The sequence below is a fragment of the Neopelma chrysocephalum genome, unplaced genomic scaffold, assembly GCF_003984885.1.
Source record: "Neopelma chrysocephalum unplaced genomic scaffold, ASM398488v2 Primary Assembly neopelma1_102, whole genome shotgun sequence".
NCBI lineage: Eukaryota > Metazoa > Chordata > Aves > Passeriformes > Pipridae > Neopelma > Neopelma chrysocephalum.
In genome coordinates, this window is record NW_020897765.1 from 1,598,610 (window position 1) to 1,620,107 (window position 21,498).

A 21,498-nucleotide genomic window follows, 5' to 3' on the forward strand; every position below is an offset into this window, starting at 1 on the left:
ATCAGCGCGCGCCGGGGGGGCCGCGCCCCCCGCCGGGGGGACCCCGCGGAGCCCCCGAGGGCCGGGGGGCGGCGCCGGCACCGGCACCGCGCGGGGGGAGCGGCAGAGCCCCGGCAGAGCCCCCGCCCGGCCCCGCCGCGGCCGCTGCGACCGCCGCTCCCCGCACGTCGGGCGAGAGCAGCCGCGGTCCGCCTCGGCACCTCTGCTCGGGACCCGCCTGCCGAAAGGCGCACCTTGGCCGTGACGGGCAAAGCCTCGCTCCCTCGCGGCACCGGGAGGCACCACCCCCGCCCATCTCACCCACAGCGCTTTCCCCGCTCCCCCGGGACCGCCAGTCGGAGCGGGCATAGGGGGGATCGATGGCGCGGGGGTTTTCGCGGCGTTCGAACTGAAGGCAATTCTATCGTAACATCAAAATACATCACGTCAGCTCTTGCGCCCGGCCATGCATCGATTTTGACCTCATTGGGCCCTGTTGCGTTTTTCCTTTTCCCTCTCCCACTGCCCTCTCCGGACAAGCTTGCTCGGCGGAGGCTCTGTTAATAATTCCCTAACTGACTCTCACTGATTAAAGCCTTAAAAATTCTCACTGGGGTGAAATGGATTACTCGCAGATTAGGAGAGGATTATCTCTGTCATTAGCGCTGCAATAGTTTGTCCGGCAGAGTCTGTCGAGGTTTATCGAAAGTGACTTTCCAGTGTGCCACCAGCGCGGGCAGAGATCAAACTCTGAGTGGAAGCATACCCGGCTCTATCAGCAGAGCAAGACAGGGCCAGCTCCGGGAAAGTAATAAATGACTCGACTTCAAAGGCACTGACATCGCCGTGATAACGGCAGGGAAACGCGTGAGTCATGGGAGGGAACAAAGAGCTTTGCAAGAACAACTTAGAAAGTCCCGCTTGCAGACGGACCACGCGAAAAAACGAGAAGGGAAGGTGGAGACTTCTGCGCGAAGCCAGGAATGCGACCACGCGTGGCCGGGGAACCGCTGCCACCCGTCCCGGAACGGGTAAACTGAGAGAGTGGTCCATAGAGGGACCATGCAACGGCGATGAGGCTCCCCGTTCACGTCCAGCCGGCGAGCGGGACCAGGGACCTCGGCATCCGGACTCCTGTTTCCATTCATGCCCATCGTTCCTCAACTTCGCACCACGCACCTCTGTCAAGAGCCAGGCTTCTGTATGCCCATGCCCTCAGTGCTGCGGGATACCTCCGACACCGCCTCTGCCCCAGGCTGAGCCAGTCCTGTTCCTTCAGCCTTCCCGCCCCGGGCAGCTGCTCCAGCTTCCTCTGCCTCGTCGGCCCTTCACCTCTCACGGCTGTTTGTTGCAGTGGCTGTCCCAAAGCCGCCCGCAGTTCTTAGATACGGTCTCACGAGCGTCGAGTGAGGGGAATAATCCCTTCCCTCGGTCTCCTGGGCTGTGAACGTGTTTATGCCGCTCAGAGCTGCTGCTGACATGCCATGCGGCCGGGGCACACGGCTGGCTCCCGCCCAGCTCGCTGCCCACCGGCGCTTGGTGGGGACCGCTCCGAGTGGCACGGAGCACGACGGCCAGAAGGCCCCTCGGCGTCCCCAGCCGTAGATTGGCAGTCATCCCTCGCCCTCGGATCGCTCCTCCCGAATAGCCCTGTCCCACCGAGACGAAAGACCCATCTGAGAGAGCAAACAGAGCTTCAGCACCGCAGGGAGCAGCGATGCTTCCCCTTCCCCGGCCCGGGGCTTCCCGGGAGGACCGCGCTGCCCCCTTACAACGCGAGCATCCCTGTCCCTCCTTTGCGCTTTCAGGGTTGGGAGGGCAAATGCTTGGCGACTCCACGGTAGCCGGACGTGAGGCGCTGCTGGCAGGGCAGGGACATGCCGTGCCCAGCCCTTGAGGCTGCTAGGAGGGGTGGAGGTGCCTCGTAGTCCGGGGAAGCCCACGACCCACGACCACCCCTGCATCCCCATGGCCCCCGGGAGCCGCCAGCTCATCCACAGCTGGTCCCACAGTTGTGCTGCGCTGCCGAGGTGACGTCCCTGTGCCCCTGCCCGCGGTCCTCTTGTCCCCCTGATATACACCTGAACGCGAGCCCTGTCCTTCTCCACTGTGGCCGGGCCGCGCCTGCGGCTGGAGAATCTCCTTTTCCAAAAGCAAATGGGCCGGCTCCTTCCCACCCTGCCTGGCATGAGTGCAGGCGGGGAATGAATGCTACGGTTGGAGCACCACAGCCAGAAACACAAGTATACATCTAACCTATACCGTGCATCCCTCTCGGATCCATGTAATTCCTACCGCGAAACACACGGAAAAATAAGAAAACAAAACCCTAGCAACACTGAGGTGATTTCGGGGGAATTTCCGGGCCACGGAGCTGGCTCTGTTCCCTCTCTTGCATGCCCAAGGAGTCATCACCTATGGGGTGGCGAGTCCTTGCTCCTGCCACACTCTGGCTGGAGTCGGGCAGTTGAAAGCTGATGATCAAACCCTGTCGAGTGACTGCTGATATCGCTGCACCCACTCGAGACACACAGGCTCACACACACATACACACACACACACACTCCTGCGCTGACTCATAGCCCATCTTGCAGCATTTTGCCCAGGTCAGACAGGCTAAGTGCCGCCAGATCCTGAGGAGGAGCAAAACCCCAAAACAAGCTCTTTTCCGCAAAACCTCTGCCATCAGCCTTCTCTCAAGCGCGGCGTTTTGACCACGGTCTGTCCCAGTCCCCGAGAGCGTGACAGGCTCCAGGGGCACCTCTCGTCAACGCGGTGGTGAAGCACCTCCCCGACGGCAGTATCTGAAGGCTTTGGGGGTAAGAAGGAGAAGAGGATCTCTCCTGTTGATTCAAGCACAATGCGTGCCCAGAGACGCTGGGGGAGCCCAGCCCATTTACCACACCAGAATCTTCCCCCCTTCCCCAGGGTTAGCTGTGCCCGTTTTGCTTTGGCGCACGACGGTACCGCACAGCCGAGGCGAGCCCTACAGCACTGGGCTGCCAATGTCACACTGGAGGCGGCACGACACCACTGGGCCACAAAACTCAGGCAGGTGGTCTGGGAAGTCAGTCTGTGAGGTCTGTCCGTCCCTGTAAGGCAGCTCCGTCACGACCGATGGGACTTTCGCGGCCGGCCCGGCAGCTCCCAGCAATCGGAGTGCGATGGGAGTGCAAAGGGAAGCAGGAGGATATTTTGGGAACCCACTGTTTCCAAACCGCTGGGGGCTCGGAGCTTGTCTTGAAACTGTTCAGACCCGGTGTGGAAAATTTGTGAGCAGTGCCTCAGGGGAGGTAAGCAATGCGTGGGACTGGTCTCGTGCAGGGAGAACCCTGAGCCGGGCACGGCTGGTGCTCTGCCTGCTGGGGTGCGCAGGCAATGAAACATCGCTCCCCGCCTCCTCGCCGCTTGATGCGACACCCGGCAGAAGCGATTCCCAGTCTGTGCCGAACTCAGCCCTCGCCCCTGCGGCAGTGGCGGCTTTAAAGATGAACGATTCCAGTTTGGTACATGTGAGAAATGAGTACCGACCGTCCTCGAAGGAACCGCCTGAGGCGCGGGAAAGGCTCCTCTCTCCTCTTTGGCAACTCTCGAGTTGCCTAAGACGTTACGAAAGGAAACTTGCAAAAACCAGGAACCGGTAACAGCGGAGCCTGGGCCACAGCATCGCACGTGGGCCAGCACCGCCTGTGTCGCAAAAGCCCTTCTTTCAATATTTGTCCAGCACGGATGTCTCACCTGGCCCCCTCCTGCTCGCCGGAAGCGGTGGCGGAACGATACCTCTCCGAACCACTCTCCAGCAAAGAAAATGTATGACCAGCGTTTGACTCTTCGTTATTTCAATTCGCTGAGGACAAGAACAAGTATGGGGGAGACCCGGGGGGGGGGGGGGGAGAGGGAAACGAACGGCACGCCAAGAGGCACGTTGCCTTCCCTTCAGAGTCAATGACCACACGACAAGTCCAGCTGGCAGCCACCTTCACGGGGACCAGGAGGTGCTAAAGGTCCAGAAAACGGGCGGGACATGGGGCCAGGGCAGGGCTGCATGCAGAGTCTGGTCCACCGGCACCCACTTTCGACACTCCGCGGGACCATGCAATGCCCCTCGCCGGGAGAATGAGAGGGCGCGCACCCTGCATCGAGGGGACCCGGAGCACGCCTGGCCCTGCCTGTGCTGGAGTGCTCGGCGCTGTACACGCCCCGGCCCAGTAAACCGAGGCTTCATCGAGGGATGGAGCCCGACCCTGGCTCGGGAAGGCGGTAAAGATCTCCTCTTTGGGCCTGGGAGCCCCTCAGCACAACCGAGAAACCACAGAGACTGCTTCTCTAGGGCAAGAAGAGTGCCTGGCCCGCGGAAGCCCATCCCTTCCAACTGACACGTTTCCCCTCGAGGACTCTCGGGGCCGGAACGGGGCCGGAAATCGGGAGCAGTCTGTCGCCCCGTCGAGGCTGCAAAGCTTGCACGGCCCCTAGAGATGCTCTGCAGGATGCCAGTCCCGGCCCGCGGACCGTGCCCGAGGTTTTTGGCCCTGGCGGGCTTTGCACCTTCCAGGGGTCTGCCCCTATCATCACAAACACCATCACACCCATGCTCCTGGCTGCCTTAGCGGCGGGCGCGGCGGCGAGCATCTCCCTCAGGGCACCCACGCAGGAACACGGGACGAGCCCCTCCGCCGCGGGATGAGCCCCAGGGGGAGATGCGGAAGCGCTCGTCCTGTTTGCCTTTCCGCGCTCGCGGAGCCCCCCCGGGGATGCTGCGTGAGAAGCACGGCCTCGCACTGGCCCATGGCGGGGAGAGGCTGCCGGGCTCCCACTGCCCCCGAGCTCCCCCGCCGTCGTCCTCAGCGCCCCGGCTTCTACTTTCTGCTACGTTTTACCCTGGAGAGTTAGGACACGGAAAATGGTGGCGTTAAGGGAGCAGCAGTGAAGTCCGAGGTGAAGAGTTCTTCACAGAAAGAGTGACTGGGCATTGGAATGGGTTCCCAAGGAAGGTGCTGGAGTTACCGTCTCTGGGAGTGTTTAAGCAAAGACTGGATGTGGCACTTAGTGTCATGGTCTAGTTGACAAAGTGGTGCTAGGTTATAGGTTGGACTCGATGATCTCAGAGGTCTTTTCCAACCCAATTGATTCTGTGATTCTGCGACACAGGTGAGGGGTGAGGTCCACAACCCACACCCTGCTTTTCAGTCCAGAGTCTTGTGAAGTAGCTCCAGACTCATGTGATACTCCAGAATAACGAATCCTGTTAGCTCAAGCTGAGGCAAAAGACCAGGTCCTCTGAGGTCCCCAGGTCTGTTTGGTTTCCTATCCAACTCTAATCTTATATTACCTGCATATTTGCTGATCCAATGCCTTGAAACCACAGGCATGGGAAGATAAGCCAAGAGAGTTTCACCTTCCTCCGTGCAGGCATTACCCAGTACTCTTCTCAAATCTTCCCCCCCACCCTATCAGTGTTTAATTAAACAAGAGGTCTGGGTCCATAAAGTCTCAGTGGGGCAAATTCCGAGTATGGCCATTTTCTCCTCAAGATTATAAAACTCACCACCTCACCTGCTGGGATTGTTTGGCGTGCTGCACTCTTTCAGAGATGCAATGTTTGATGCAGAAAGGAAGCAAGAGTATTTTAAAAAGACTGGACCAGAGTTTGCCTGGTATCTACTCAAATGATATTTTACCAGAATTAAAAAAAAAAAAGTCCGATTGCAATTCCCGATACAAAATAGCACTTTAATTGAGCAACTCCTAGGATTATTATACCACTGAAAGTATAATCAAAATTAAACTTTGTTTAGTGCAACCTTGGGGGATTATGTGTTTCATGGTAATAAACTTTTACACAACTTTCCTGCTCTGTAGACGAGGGGAGGAGACCCGCATGCCAGACATAGGGCAGGTCTGCGCTGCCAGGCGCTGGAGGCCCAAAACCACTTCTTAGACACGTCTGGGGGAGCTCTTTTGCTTCCTGCGGGCCAGCAAAGCCCCACCAGCCCACGGCATCCCCCGGCCACGCAGCCCGACCATCCCCGGAGGCAGGTGCCCGGGACCCGGGCAGCTCCCCCGGAGCAGAGACTGGCCCGGGGGTGCGGAGGGAGCAGAGGCGGCAGCGGTGAGCCCGCCCCTTCCTTCGCCGCCACGTGAGGCCCATAAATAAGGAGAGGAGAAAGGCTCCCCCCTCGCCGACGCTACCGGGGCGAGCGCGGCTCGGCGGGGCGGCGGCCCCACAAAGCCGACGGGGCGGCCCCGGGCCCTCGCCCGCCCGGCGGAGGAGGCGGCACCTGCAGCCGGGGTCGGCCCGGCTGCGCGCCCTCCCCTCCGAGCTGGTACCTGGGCGCTGGGTTGGTAATGCACCATAGCGGGCCGCCTTTCAGGCTCTTTCAAACCGAGATCGCGGAGGTCACCGTGTCTGCAAACCCCCTCCTTCGGCCGCTCGGGCCGGGGTGCCAGCGCGGCAAGCTGGAGAGCAGGCACAGCCCATGGGAATCCCAACACTTGTGCCGCCGGCTCCCCCGGCCCGCCCTTCTCCCCCCTCCCCGCCCCGAGGAGCCGCTGAATGTAACAAATGAGCTGCAATCGATCTGCGGGCACGGGGGAAAATCAAATTATATGGTGCGGCTGGGCGGCCGCGGCCGGCAAAAGGTGCGGGCGGGCGGGCGGGCTGCCGGCTCCCCTCCGCCGGCGAGGCTGCCAGTCCTAGCCCCGCTCGGCTTCGCCTCTCGCTCCATGGAGTAGACTGAACTGCGCCGGCCGTGACAAGGCGGGGGGTCGCTGGCTGCGAGGGGCTCGCCCTGGTCCCGCCAAACGCCGTTCCGCGGCCGATGACTCCTGCCCCGAGAGGCGCGACGGCGGCTCGGTGTCGCTGCCCACCTGCGCGCAGGTTGCCCGGCTTGCGGAGGCGCGAAAGCACCTGCAAAGCACCTGCGGGGGAACGGGATGAGGGGGACCGCAGCAAGGTCGTGCATCAAAGGTCTTTCCTCCCTTGCTGGTGCCGCTTTCAGGTCTCCTCTCCGAGCTCCTTTTCCGGGCCTGGGGCTGGCACGGGGAATCAGCCCCGTCCCAGCATCGGTGCCGCCGGGCCTGTGCAGCATGTGCGGAGCCCGGGGCTCGCCGCCCGTAGGACGCAGCGCTCTGGCGAGAGGCGCGTCGGGCACCCGCCAGCCTGGACGAGCAGCACCTGCCGAAGCCGCCGGCTGTGAGCAGAGGGGGTTCAGACAGCGAGCTCGTACCTGAGCCTTTTTCTCGCCCCCCAGACGTGCGTGGGCGAGCGGCTCCGCTTGGGAAAAACCCCGCGCAGGGCCGGCGGTTGTCGCGGGTCCATGGGAATCTGGCCACTTGTGCCGGCCGCAGCCGGGAGGGGGCTGTGCTTCCTTTACAAAAAGAGACACAATTAAGCAAAATGCTCAATGAACATTATAAATGATGTGCAATCGCCTCGCAGATTGCTTAGCAAATCAAATTATATGGTTGCTCACGGATGATTTCCATGTCCTTTAAAGCGCAAACAGGTACTTTCTGATTCGAAGAGGAGAGGAGTGTTGGTAGGTTTTTTCCTAAACAAAACAAAACAACCCCCACTCCCCCCCCCCCAAAAAAAAAGGGCAGCGCTTTAAACATTGCGGAGCAATGCCACACGCTGAAAGGCGGCTGTGTGAATATTCACGTTCTCCTTTGTTCGCCCCTGAATTTCACAATAGCCCGGGGAGGGCACGTTCACTGCGCTCTTGTAAATTTACCAATCCTTGACTAAAACCGCCAGGCACCTGCTTGGCAAAGCACAAAGCTGCCTACGTTTCCATCAACAATTTACTGTTTCATCAGCTTCTAAACTGACCCGTCAATGGCAGGGCTCAAAGCTAATATCATTTAAATCAACGGAGATGGCCTGGTTCGAGGCTCCGCCGGCTGCGGGAGCGGTTCAGGTGCGAGCGGGGTGGCCGTGCCCAGCCTGCGGGGTCAGCCGAGGCTGCCCTGCCCTGCCCGGGACGCGGGGAGGCCGGAGGAAAAGGCGGCCACGGTGCGGGGTGGAGGAGGCCGGGCGGGTGCTGGTTTTGCTGGACGGGGACGGCGCAGTGACCCCTTTAGTGCATGACAGCGGAATGAGACGGCAACAAACCCAACCAGCCGCCTCAGGGAACAGGTTCCTATCCCAGAGGTTAACAGGGCCCTTCCTTTATTCTGTTAAACACCCGTGTCTCATCCTCTCTTCCATAAACAAAACCAGCTCCGGATTAAATAGAAATAAGGTTTTCCAGTCATTGCTCCTTTTTGTGGGTTAGAGATTCCATTAATTTTCTGTCCTCTTCCCTTGAACCCTCACTGGTTTACGCCCATCTGCTGTGTTGGTTCCTATGAAAGATTTCAGTCTTCAAGGGATTTTCCCTTAGGTCTATATACAGTCACCATGTTCCTTCCCAGCTCTCATTTTGCCAGGGCAAGCAAATGAAGCTTGGAATTAGACTCTCCCCTTCTTTTCCCTGCCCTTTTCGTCATATGAGTTATCTGCTGGGACAACCAGAACCATAATGGTACACAGCTGTCCAGGAGAGCTCTCACAGCTCCTTGGAGAATGCCATCAGCATTTGTCTTTCTGCCAAAATCCCTCACTTTATACTGCAAGGGTTGTATTTACCTTTTTCATGGCCATGTTCCTTCATAGGCTCATGATCACTTTGCCATTAACTAGTGCCCCAAGGTCTTTTTCCTCCTCTATCTGGCAAGGCCTATCAAGACCACAGCCATAGCACACGTTCTTACCGCGTGTCCTTAATGTGTGACGCTTTAACACTGGATTTCACTCCTTATTCGCCACTCTGGTACTCACAGTCCTAGGCTTCCTTTGGTGATTCTTAAAGCCCCCTCCATGCTAGGATGCCTTTCCTGCTCTGTGACTGACAAATGTTGTTAGCAGAGTCCTTCTTTTGCTCTACAGCTCTTCATGAAAAATTTTCTCTTGAGTCCATAAGACCTGTGAGACCTGGACCATGGCATAGATTCATGTGTATAAGAGCTCTTGATACATTTCTCTCTCTCTCCCTTCCACGAATTTGTCTAATGGATTTTAGAACTCAAGCAACAAGTATTTTTATTAATATCATTAGATACTATTTAGTAGAGTTGAGTTTTAAATTAATGATTCTTGTCTTGGAAAGAGGTAAGACTTCGAGATGCAGGAAAAACCAAAGGCTTAAATGTACCTTATGAGTCCACATTCCTCAGGAATCTCCCATCAGCTACCATCCAGCTCCCCAAGTGTCTCTTACAAGGAGCCACTCTACACTGTTGGTGTTGCGTTGAATAGTCTTGGCTGTAATATGATGTTAAAATGATGATTTTTAACAGGAATGGCTGTCTTGCCATGGTTGTTCAGTTCCAGGAAAGGATTTCCAATGCAGATCCCTCAAACCCTACTTCTAAGTGCAGTTACATTTTTATCCAGCCCAGAGTTAGACATTTGTTGGCTCCTTATTGAGTCCACTGGGTCACTCCTACATTCTTTTTTGATCACCTGCCTTTCACTTTACCAGGAGCCTTGGGGCTGCATGCCCAGCACCTACAATTTAGGCATTGCAAAACCACATGTCTGCATCCATTTAGCCCTGAGGCTTTTATCTTTGTGGCAAATTATTAACCAAGTCAGGGACATGAAAAACATCTACACAAGGAGATGCTGCATTTTTTTTTTTTGGAAGTTGTCCACACATGAAAAGTACTGTTTTACCTAGCCTGGTAGCTCTTCTCATATGCTCATCTTCCAATAGGCATGGGAAAACATTGTGCTTTCCACTCCATGAGAAACTTTCTCACAAGTAGGATTGTTTTCATGTCTCCTCTCAATGACCTCTTCCTAAGACTAAACAAATCCATATCTCTTCAGTGTGCACTTTTTAAACATCTTAACATTTTTATGCTGTTAGCTGCTAATTTCTCTGTACCGTTTCTTCAAGTATAGTGTCCAAAACCAGACACTGTACTTAGGCTAAGCCTCACCAGTGCCAAGTAGAGCAGAATAATTACCTCAGGGTTTTACCCCAAACACTGCTGTTAATATATCCCCAAACGACATTTGTTTTTCTGCATCTCCCTTTTTACCTGGTGCATGGTTCACAACAGCCAGCTGATCCATTCCTACTGCTGCCTTATCAGTTATTCTTCATTTCACATATCACACATTCGATCTGTCTTTTGTCCCAAGACTGCATTTTGTACTTGTCTTATTACAGTGCATCTTATTGATTTCAGGCAAGCTCTCCAATCTGTGAAGATCAATGTGAGTCCTGATCCTGTTCTTCAAATCAGCCTCTCTCAGCCTTTCCCAGCCAGTGCTCTCCAGAGTTGAATTACACACTCTCTTTTCCAGTAGCCTATTTTTTGTTGAAAACATTGAGGCTGCAACAGACACCCACAGGACCCCACTGGGCACATCCAGCTTCAACAGTGAACTGTGGATGAGCACTTTCGTATGATTCAAACATTATCTGCTCATTCTAATCTCTATTTTATTGAGATCTCATTACATGGTTTTGTTTGTCAGAAAAGTAAAGGTTTTTGACACTAACAGAGTTGACATATATCACATCTATCTCTTCATACACTTGGTTAGTTAGTCCTTCCAATAAGGACACTGAATTAATTGGAAGTGATATATTCTTGATTAATCCATACCAATATGTTCTACTGCTTTCTTATCACTTATGTGCTTACAAATTGATTAATAATTGACTCGAATTATCATGGTTACGCTGATGGATTTATACTTCCCAGGATCCTCTTTGCTCTTTTTTGGGCTTGTAAACACATGCCTCTGGCATCAATATCCTCAAGCAAGTCACTTAGGGAGTGAGTCATCATTAACTTTATCTCCATCCAGTCAAGAGCTGGACACTCATTAGGAGAGGAATTCAGTTCCTTACACACAGGAATACGACACATATGGTCTAGTACTGTTACTACCCAATGTCCAGGACTATATAGTACTTGGGGCTTGCAGACATGACACAGGATCAACAGGAGATCTGCACCTTTCTGGAGGCTCAGCTGGAACTTCCATTCAGGCTATCCATGTGGGATACCTGAAAGCATCCAAATGTGATAGGGCATCTATATCCATATGAAAGTAACTGCACTCCTAAGTATAACACCTTATGGTGTTCATTAATAGTCAAGGGGAAAAGATGGGTACAACAAAACACCCTCAGGAAGGAACTTTTTTAAGATGGAGTCTGGTGGCCTTTGAAGATGCCACTCTTGTTCCACTGGTAACAGAAGGGGAAAAAAAATCCAGAAGGATAAAAAAAAATACCTTCAAGTTAAAGGACTAATATTTAGGCAGCTACATGTTTTTCAAGGCATTCCGACATTTAAATTATTCAAATGCCTAACAAAAGTTTTGAATTACTTAAGTGCCTTGCACCTAGTCTGGCCCGTGCTTGGTCTGGCTGATTTTCAGCACCACTGAAGATACTCCATGTAGGAAGCTAATTACTTCAAATTACTGCTGGAGCATTTCTACGTGCTTAAAACTCTCTAACAACTACCAAGAGAAATTGCACTGATTAAACTTTAGCTTGGGTGTTTTTCTTGATTCAGAGCAATCCAGGGTTTTATAACTCAGCCCTATCTATTAAATGCAGAAAACACCCTTTCACTTGCTCTCAGGTGAGAATAACTACAGGGAAGCTTGCTTTCATGCCCTAATCTGTGGTAACTGAGCCATATGCACCCAAGGCAGATGCACCATGCAGTATAAATTGGGAAACTGGAAATTTACATGAGCTGCTCATAGCCCCGGAGCCATGTTAAAACCTTCTTTCAATTCTACAGACAGTACACTGGTGGCAGGACATACCTAACTCAACAGCAAATGCAATAAACTTAGAAAACAACAAATATCACATCAGATGACAATTGCTTTTTTTTTTTTTTGGGTTACCAAAATGCTCAAGACCTCTTCTGGACATAGCAAGTCCCAAAGGTGCGTGACCACTGTAAATCCCCTGCATGCATACACTTGGGCTCATCTAATGTACAAGACCTCTATGATCAATTATAATTGAATGAATGAACAAATGACAGAGTATGGGTGAGGAAGGGGTAGCTTGAGAAAGCAGCTTCTCCCTCATCTGTGCCTTTATTTGCAAGCTGTCATAAATCTGCAGGAATAATTCCACTGCCAGTAGCTTACAGGCTGTTTAATTTAATCCATGCCTCCATCGGCTTCCCAATCAACAGGGCCAACAACGAGTTATCAGATCCAAATGAGCTGCTGCAGTTTCCCACCCCAGCATGGGGACTGAACCTGAATTACCCTAGGCCACCTGTCCCTGCTCACCACTGCAATGTACAGTAGAGGGATTTAGCCTTATTTGTAATCTTTTGTCTGCAGCCTTGTTGTTTGGGTGGGGCTGCACCTGTTCATGGAGAGTGGGAATCCCTTAATTACGGCTGTGGGGCTGGGCAGCAAGTGCTGGCCCTGTGTGCTGGCACACAAAGGCTTAGGGCAATGCGTGTGAATTCAGTGCCCTCTTTTTGCCATGCCAGCTTTCACTGCAAATCCTCCACAGGTCTTCACAGCTCAGCTCCTGCATTCCCAGGGCTTCTGCCTGGTGTTTCACACACTAGATTGTCCTTTTTTTAGCGGGCAGAGATGCTGTCTCCCTATATTTTGGATTCTTGGGGTCTGTAATTGTTTACGTATAATAGCTGAGGGACAATAACACATTTTAAGGTGTATTTCTGGTTATAGCATCTCCAGTTCTTTCTTGTTATCAGGTGCAAATTTGGTTTACCTGGTGAACATATACCCATTGCTTTAAACTGTCATGGTAGTAACAACAACTTCAGCCACAGACACCCAGGTTACACACTCCACTGAATTCTCAGAGATGATGTTACCCATAGTATCAATACAGGCTGGCGGAGCAGCCCTGACAACAAGGACTTGTGGGTGCTGTTGGATGAGAGGCTGGACACGAGCCAGCAATGTGTGCTCACAGCCCTGAAAACCAGTTGTATCCTCGGCTGCATCCAAAGCAGTGTGGCCAGAAGGGTGAGGGAGGTGATTCTGCCCCTTAACTTCACTATGGTGAGACTCCACTTGCAGTGCTGCATCCAGCCCTGGGGTCCCCAGCACAGTCCCCATGAACCTGTTGGAGCAAGTCTAGAGGAGGGCCATGAAGATGATTAGAGGGATGGAGCACCTCTTCTATGAGGGAAGGATAAGAGGATTGGGATTGTTCAGACTGGAAGAGAGAAGGCTTCAGGGTGACCTAATTGTGGCCTTCCAGTACCTGAAAGAAGCTTACAAGAAGGATGGAGAGAGACTATTTACAAGGGCATGTAGCAATAGGACAAGCAGTAACAGCTTCAAATTGAAAGAGGGCAAGTTTAGATTAGATGTTAGGAAGAAATTCCTTACTGTGAGGATAGTGAGGCACTGGAACAGGTTGCCCAGAGAAGCTGTGGATGCCTCATTCCCTGGAAGTGTTTAAGGCCAGGTTGGATGGGTCTTTGAGCAACCTGGGCTAGTGGGAGGTGTCCCTGCCCACAGCAGGGAGGTTGGAACTAAATGATACTTACAATCCCTTCCAAACCAAACCAGTCTATGATTCTATGATGCAACCCCACTCTCTTCCCTTGCTAATCTGTTACTTGCTGAAGCCCCTGTCCAGCCACTTCACTTCAGTTGGTGCCTCATTCCTTCTCTCCCCTGCCCTATACACCCCTGTGCCTTTTGCTCCCTCTTCTCTCTCCCTGCCCAAGCTCTGCCCCTCTTCATTTCGAATGTTACTGTCTCCCACCAAATGCCAGCAGAGAAGATACTGATGGCATACCAGCCTCCACCTTTTAGCTCCAGAGGCCAATGCCACACAGACCTCTTATGAGTAAGTTTGTGCTTGGATTGCACTCCAGGGTGGAAGCGCAACCTGTTCACAAGGAAACTAAGGTGTACCTGGCTGCCAAAATCGACCAGACTTCCATTAAGCGTGAACACAGACATCCCCAAAACTCACAGCACTTTTTCCCACCTTTTTCCAGGCCAGCTCCCCAGATTCCCCACGGGAAAAGCCGTCCAGGCCCGGGAGCCGTGAGGGCCCGGCCTCGGGGCTCTGCCGCCACCTCGTGACCGCCGCTTGGAGCGGCGCTGGGATCTGCCTCCTGGAACATTGTGATACCACTGAAACGGCCCTGAAAACGGCAGAAATTTGCTTTCTCGCTAATTCTCGCTGAGAACGGCGCTTTTTATTTGCTGTGGTGCTGCCCAGGCTGGGGGATGTCGGTCAGTCTGCTCTGATTCAGGGTGAAGGCTGGAGCAGGTACCAGGCAGGTGCCTAGTCTCGCTGCGAGCGATTCCTGCTAAGGGAAGGAAGAAGGGGCTCTTGTGGTGCCCCCTCCATCTTGTCACAGCACCTGTACAGCCCTCTGCTCCCCTTGCTCCTTGCCAGCGTGCAGATGAGGACCATCCCTCTGTACCTTCTTTGAACTTGTTGTAATAGCCACGAGGATAACCAGGGTTAAGAGCCAGCTGTTGTTGGGCTTATATGACAAATGAGAGGTTCAGATGTAAGACTGATAGCAATTAGATTGCCACCTGCTATCGCTTTAATCCGTATCCCAGATTTTTAATTGTTAAGGCAGAAGGGGGGGCTGCTGGCACATGAATACATAAGGACTATCTTAAAAGGCACAAAGTGTCAGGATTGTAGCCCAATCATCACAATTCGGGCTGCCCATTTTGTAGGTTTAGCCTCTACTATGATTTTGGCCTAATTTTTGAGCAGTTTCCTCCTAAGTTTTTTAGGATTGGCATACTCTTGTCCTTCCATCCACCATTTTTTCTATTTATTTGTTTATTTATTTATTTTTAGTAAATGCAGACAATTTCATTTTAGGCTTGGCCAGCACTTTCCAGTTTGGCTTCCTGACAATCTTCTGCTGTCAAGTGGTCTGCATTCATTTGCATTGTGTCTGATTTTCAGCAGGTTCCTTTCTGAGGCCTATTCCTCCTGGCTGTTACCCAGGTGAGCAGTCCTGCTGCAGTCAGAGTGATAATAGCTGTCAGTAATTGGTACTTAAACAGGTTTGTAAGGTCGGGGCTTGCTTCTTCCTCCCAGCTTTGGATAGTGCTAATCTACTTTCTAGTCACGTTTCATCAGAAAAAGAGAACACCAAGAATTTTGAAAGGTTTGCTATCAGCTTCCACAAAGGGATAGCTTGGGAGGAACACGTTGGTTTTGTTGGAGAGACACACAAAATAGACTATGATTTGCATAAAGAGCTGAGAGAGGAGAACTGAATGAGAGATTGAGGGAAGGGGTTTCATTGACTTCAAAGAGTATTGGATCAGATCCATGCAGACCATCTGCAACTTCCTTTGATGCACCAGCAAACTGGAGATAACAACCCTCTCTTCTCCATACATGCCCTGCGTAAGGCATTATGTAGAGAAGGACTTTGAGCCTGGCAGTGGCACAAGCCACTCTTAGAAGAAAATGTAGGTCCATATAATCTGTTTGGGAGAAGCTGGTTTTCCTGTGATCAAATGTTGCAGCAGGTTTGAAAGCAACGTACCCTAGAGGTCACTGCAGAGCAGCCATTTGAGCTGCAATGGGTTCCAAGGGAAAATTCACAAAATATTCTGGAATATTAGATAGTTTTTTAAAATGTATTTTGAGGTGATTCTGAGTAGTCAGTGTCCATCCCTCTTTGAAAGCACCCAACTATATGCCATACCTCCATAGAGCAGGATCCCAAAATTCTACCCTCTTACCGTAGACTGAATGTCACTTCCTTCATGCTACACGCTCCACCTCATATTCCCACCTCCTCCCTATACCATACCTCACCTCGTGAAGTCTTCCTGCTTAGGAGTAGCCCAATCTCATCATCCTGTCTGCATCACATCTCCCCAGCACCCACTGCCCCCTCCCCTCCCCATGGTCTCAACAAATCGCCTTGTTTGTCTTTCTCCATGCAGAAAAACAGTTCTGATGGCAGAGAGGGATAGCTCCCTGCAGCCACTGCTGTAATTGTCACAGGCTTGGAAGTCATCACAAGCACAGCTGAACACCTCTGATCAGCTGTAGTCATCTGTGGAGAGATGCTTAATGGACTTAGTTTAAATACCACGGTATGGGCAGAGTGGAGGAGTTTTGCTGTGTCTCTTTGGAGAAGTTCATCTGTTCTCTCCATTTAGGCAATGTTTTTTAGTTGGCAATTTCTGCATATTCTTGAGGCAGGTGTAGAGCAGGAAGGTGAAATCTTGCAGAAAAGATAAATTGGCACAGGGGTAATAGAAATAAGAATAGTAACAGGACCAAAATAATAAGCCATGATAAGCATTTCTACAGCCCTTTTCATCTGTGCATGTCAAACAATTTGCAAGAGCTAAACAAATTAAGCCTCTCAGCAGTGCTCATATGTCAGAAATACGCAGCTTCTTCCACCTATTGCTTAACTGCTGTCACCCTTGAATTAGGACAGAGAAGCTGTTCATTGCTCAAGGCAATGACGCCTTGCAATTTAGGGTGTGAGAGGCTAACTCAAACTGTAAGACAAGGCACCATTTAGACTCTAGAGTTGGCCAGGCCACCGCCTTACAAAAAGAGCCATGGATCTTTAACACCAAGTGGTCAGGCCCTCAGTTTGACGTCTCAGCTGATAAAACAGGAAAGGTGAAAGCAGGGGCAGAACCAATCTTTTAACAGCTGGCTATAGGAGAAGACAAATTTGTAAACTGAAAGAGGGACAAAGAAAAAACATTTACCCCCTGCTTTTAATAGATATTCATTCATAAAACTAAAGTTAGAAAACTAAAGGCTACAAGGTCATAGAAAGTTACATGTGATCTGGTTTTGGAAAATGCCCTTCTTACAGACCAGGCCCAGAGGCAGAGGCTATTTGTGCTATTGCCAAGGAGAAGTGTCATGGAGGCCCCTTTTTTCCTTCTCTGGGGGCCTAAGGAAACTCCAGCTAGACATATTGTACATGACAAGGTTTAACAACCTTTGTTCATAATGGACCCAAGCATGAATACCCAAGTGCATTCAGGAGAGGCCCAGGACTAAGAGGTAATGTAAAGCCTGAAATAAGGAGGGAACATTTTCTGGATTGGAATAGGGTCATTCCTGGGGCAGTGAATGTATGCGAGTTCATTTTGCAGCTGGTATTCTGATTAACAGTGAGGTCAATCTCCTGAACTTCCCAAGCGTGAACACCTGCTTCTAGCTCTGCTCAGATCCTAGCCCTTCACAAGGCTTTCTCCTTCAATAATCCCAGAAAATGCATAGGTATCCCATGTCTTTGTCAGAACTGTCCCCAAGAGATTTTCACACCAGCGAGGGTTGATCTCAGCTCTCCCATTCCTGAGAGCTCACAGTCAGCTCTTTAGCTGACATCCCCCAGCTGTGTTGTCATCCTTCAGTGCTGACTTCTCTCAAAATGAAAACATGAATTCTTGTCATCTCTGTTTGACTCCAGCACCTTCCTCTGTGATGCCTTTGCCTCTTTCTTGGCAGTTGGGCAACAGTTGCTATTCTTTCCTGTTCCTTCTTGCTATTACAAGATGTCTGGATCCATCTTTGATCTTTCACAAATGACACCTGAGCAAAGATAACTTGGCTGTGGTCCCCATTTCTACATCCCATGCATCAGTTATATGGCAGGGTAGCACAGCCTTTGTTTCCAGAACTAAGCAGGCTACTCAAGCATCCCTTTTGACTTTTTTATTGCCTTTTTCCTGATGTCTGTGGCAGCTCCTCTGTCCTTGATGAGTTTTTCTGGAAGGCACTTTGTAAGTGTCAAACTGTGTGTGCAAAGCAGGCGAGCAGGATGAGCACGGCCAATGTCTGCTCTGCCAACCTTCCCAGAGCCTGCAGGCCAGATCCCCGCAGTCACTTCCAGCACGAGCAGGGAGCTGCAGACGTGGGTGCAGGACTGCATGCTTGCTCATCTCTCTGGCACCAAGGAGAGAGAACTGAGTGTGGAATTAGGAGGGTGTGGAACATGGTGAGGGCGACTGCAGTCAAGAAAGCCAGAGACCAGGGGATATTACAAAGGGATTTCTGAGGAGAGAGGAAGGATACCACAGAGCAATGGGAAAAAACCCAATAAAAAACCAAAACAAAATCACAAAAACACAACAAAAGAGAAGACAGTAAAAGGGAGCACAATAATGGGCATGAATTTCTCTTTCTTCTGCCCCATGGCAAGCTGCCAATCTCTTCCACGCAAATTCCTCAGTGCTACAAAAACCAGCCCTCATGGACACACCTGCCTTGAGACAAATTCTTTTACTCTTGAAAAAATCTGGGCACTTCTTCAATAAAGAGCTTTGCTTCTAAACTGCTTCCTTTGTGAATTTTGGCAGCAGCTCACACTTGGAGAGCTTCTGAGAACCCTTTCTTTAATCAGATTTCCCTGTCCTGCCCCAGGGGACTGTGGGCGAGTCACTTCCCACAGCTGTCCCTCAGCTTCCTGTTCTGTGACATGTGGCTCACCACTGCCTCAGAGGGCTGGGGCTAGGCATCACTTGTGTGTGAAGAGCTGTGAAATCCATGAGGGTGACTGAGCAGTACATGACTTGCGGTGAGGGTCGTGTTACCCTCACTTGGGTGTTGCAGGAGGTGGGACAGGCACAGCAGTATGGTTTAAAACACTTTGCTGCCCAGTGCAAAAAGTCATTAAGTGAATGGGAGAGGAGACAGTTGAGTTGTGCAGTGACAGGACCTATTTCCAAGGTTTAAGACTAGAAAATACAAACGTCCTTAGGAGTACTAGCAAAATAGTCAGGAAAAAAAGCAAAACCTAAGCTGAGAGTTTTTCAGTTCCTTCTCATGCAGGCTGCCTCTGAACCACCTCATGCTGGACATGTTCAAGTGTGGCAAAAATCCTATTTTTGATCTGAGAAAAGTATCCCTTCTTCTCTTGTTCTGATTAAAATCAGACTAGGCTGTCCACAAGCTTAAAAGAGAATCCAAATTATTTGCAGCATGGTGTAACAGAAAAGAGCATCACTACAGTTCTGTGTACACGGCTAAAATAATGGCCATTATGATTTCTGGTGGAAGGAGAGTGAAGTTTCTAGTAATATAAAAGTAACCTCCTCATTCTTTCCTATTTTCTTTCTTTCTTTTCTCTACTTTCTAACCAAGCCCTTATCATCTTCCCTCTGAGAAGGAGGTCAAGTGTTGTTCTTTATGAGTCAAAGTTGCCCAAGTTGGCTTAGCTTCGGTTTTAATACCATAGCTGGAAAAACATATGGTAAGTTTACCTCCTCTCTTTTGATAATTTACACTCTCACCCTCCAAAACGATCAAGTACCAAAACAACTTTCAGGAAAAGCAGGGTCTGAAGATATGGATACTGTTATGAGCCATGCAAATTCTTATTCTGGTTTGGCTGCAAATTTAATTTGAAGTCTTGAGCAAGTCAATTAAATTCTTCTCATCAAATTTTCTCTCAGTAAAATTGAGAATAGTTACTTGCCTGGTAGACATGCTGTAAAGATTAAGAAAGTTTTCAAATAGTTTATTTAAGATGTTAAAATCTCTTAAGAATTATGTAGAAATCTCAATTAGGATTTATAAAAGGGTTATTTAAAAACACAAGGGGATAAAAAGTATCATAACTGAAACTAATTAATGAAATAATCATGTTGAAAAACTTCTCAGATGTGAAGGGTGGAATATAAACCTGCAGTTGCCTGGCAGAGTATATTCAGCTCAGAGAGGCAACTGCTCATTACTCCCTACGGTGGAACAAAGTCATTGCAGATACATGAGGAAATTCTTGTAGCCTATGATACTCTTTAACGGTGTCTTCCATTATTATCGGTCTTCATTATTCATGATCTTAAAACACTTTGGGCCTTTAGTTGGGATCTGTCCTGGTGTGGTTGGTACCACAGATACAGAAGATAATGAAGTACACTGCCCCAAAGTTTTCGTCAGAGGCCCTGAATGTCCAGCAGTTTAAAGGTGATGTGCCATTACTCTTGATGATACACATGGTCAAAGACAAACTTTCTCCTTTTTCCCTGTTTCATTTGGAGCAGAACAAGGTTGCTTAGCTCAGTGCCTAGTTTCTCAGGGGCTTTATTGTGTTTTCTTGGCGACATATCAGTGTAGTGCAGGTCAAGTGCTGTTCTTGAAAACATGGGTCTGTTCATACGATTATGTATCTGTAATATTGCACAAGCTAAACTGGAGTCTTACAGGACTCTTTCTTCAGGTAATCCTGCCATATGAGTGAGGAGGCACCAGCTGCTCCTGATCCCAAACATCCAGTTGCATACAATTATGTTTATAGGTGTAAAACAAATGTGCTCTCTCCAGGCAAGATTCCTCTGTCAATAGTAGCTATTAACTTGCCCGTTCACTAAGAGTGGATCTCCACCAACCATGTATATCCAAGGTACCAAACTGAGCATGGTTTGCACATGTCTGTGTGGACACTGGTTTTGTCAGCTTCATGGTCTATTTTGTGTGGTACTCTCATCCATAAAAGGTGTTGTGAGACCTGGTATCTCTGGGGATAGGAAAAAATCAGATATTTTGCCAGCTCTCTTCTACTTTCTGCCATTTGCAGAAATGCGGAGTATTTCCATCTGGTCTCCCACCAAAAGTCACTGTACTAAGGCAAGTCCCAGCTTCTCCACCAGCACTTGGCTGAACACAGGAGTACAGTTGGGAACACCTTCCTCCTTTCTGAGAGAACCCTGTCCTTTTGGAAAAGGCAAGAAGAGGGCTGCCTGACTAAAGAATGCCTTTAAATGTCAAATATCCTTTCCAGTAGCTTTGCAATAGATTTTAGGAAAACCAAATAGCAGATGAAAGTATATCAGGACAGGAGGGCACATGAATTCAGAGCATGTGAAGATGCTGATTTCTGTACAACCTGTGAAGACACTTGAGAGCAGAGTGGGCATGTACGGCCTGGTCAGAGCAGGCAGGGGACAGCAGGAGGTGATTCAAGGGCACCTGTGCGTGGCAGAGCACAGTGCAGCACAGGCACAGCAAGCACCATGCTGTTGCTGTTAACAGACACCTCTGATGACAATGCGACTTTCACTGTCTACGACACTACATAAAACCAGCAGCAGTGTCTGCTTTATTCAAGCTGCTTCACACGTCTGGTGGCCTTTGTGCCATTCTGGTGTAGGTTGGCTGTAGCAATCACTGTCTCTGATGTTTTTAAAAGCTACAGAATTGTAAAGTTCTCCTGTAGAAAGTACAGGAGAATGGAAAACTGCAGAGCTCCAAGACAGAAGGACTAAAAGTAAATTCAGTGCAATAGAGGTCCGTTGAAAAGATTTAAGACTACACTAGTAAATGAACACATCCTTTTTATTACTGAGGCAACCAAAGTGGGGAGAATGGAAACAGTCTGTTATAGGTAAAGCCAAATGAGATGTTGCCTAGTAACTCTCAGCAGGGAAGCATTTAAACCCAGCCAGTTTAGTGAAGCTGATGTTCTGACTCAGAGATTATTTTCTCTGGAAAAAAAATCTGAAAGCAGGAAAGC

General features: G+C 50.4%; 1 protein-coding gene across 1 annotated transcript in view; it reads left to right on the top strand.

Annotated features, from left to right (window-relative positions):
- LOC113973482 (basic salivary proline-rich protein 1-like) overlaps nt 1-350 on the top strand; it is a 6,054-nt gene extending 5,704 nt beyond the window's left edge. Inside the window, exon 2 of the mRNA XM_027695628.1 lies at nt 6-350. Coding sequence (XP_027551429.1) covers nt 6-350 — 345 coding nt within the window. The remainder of the gene's footprint in view (nt 1-5) is intronic.
- The last annotated feature ends 21,148 nt before the right edge of the window (nt 351-21,498 follow it).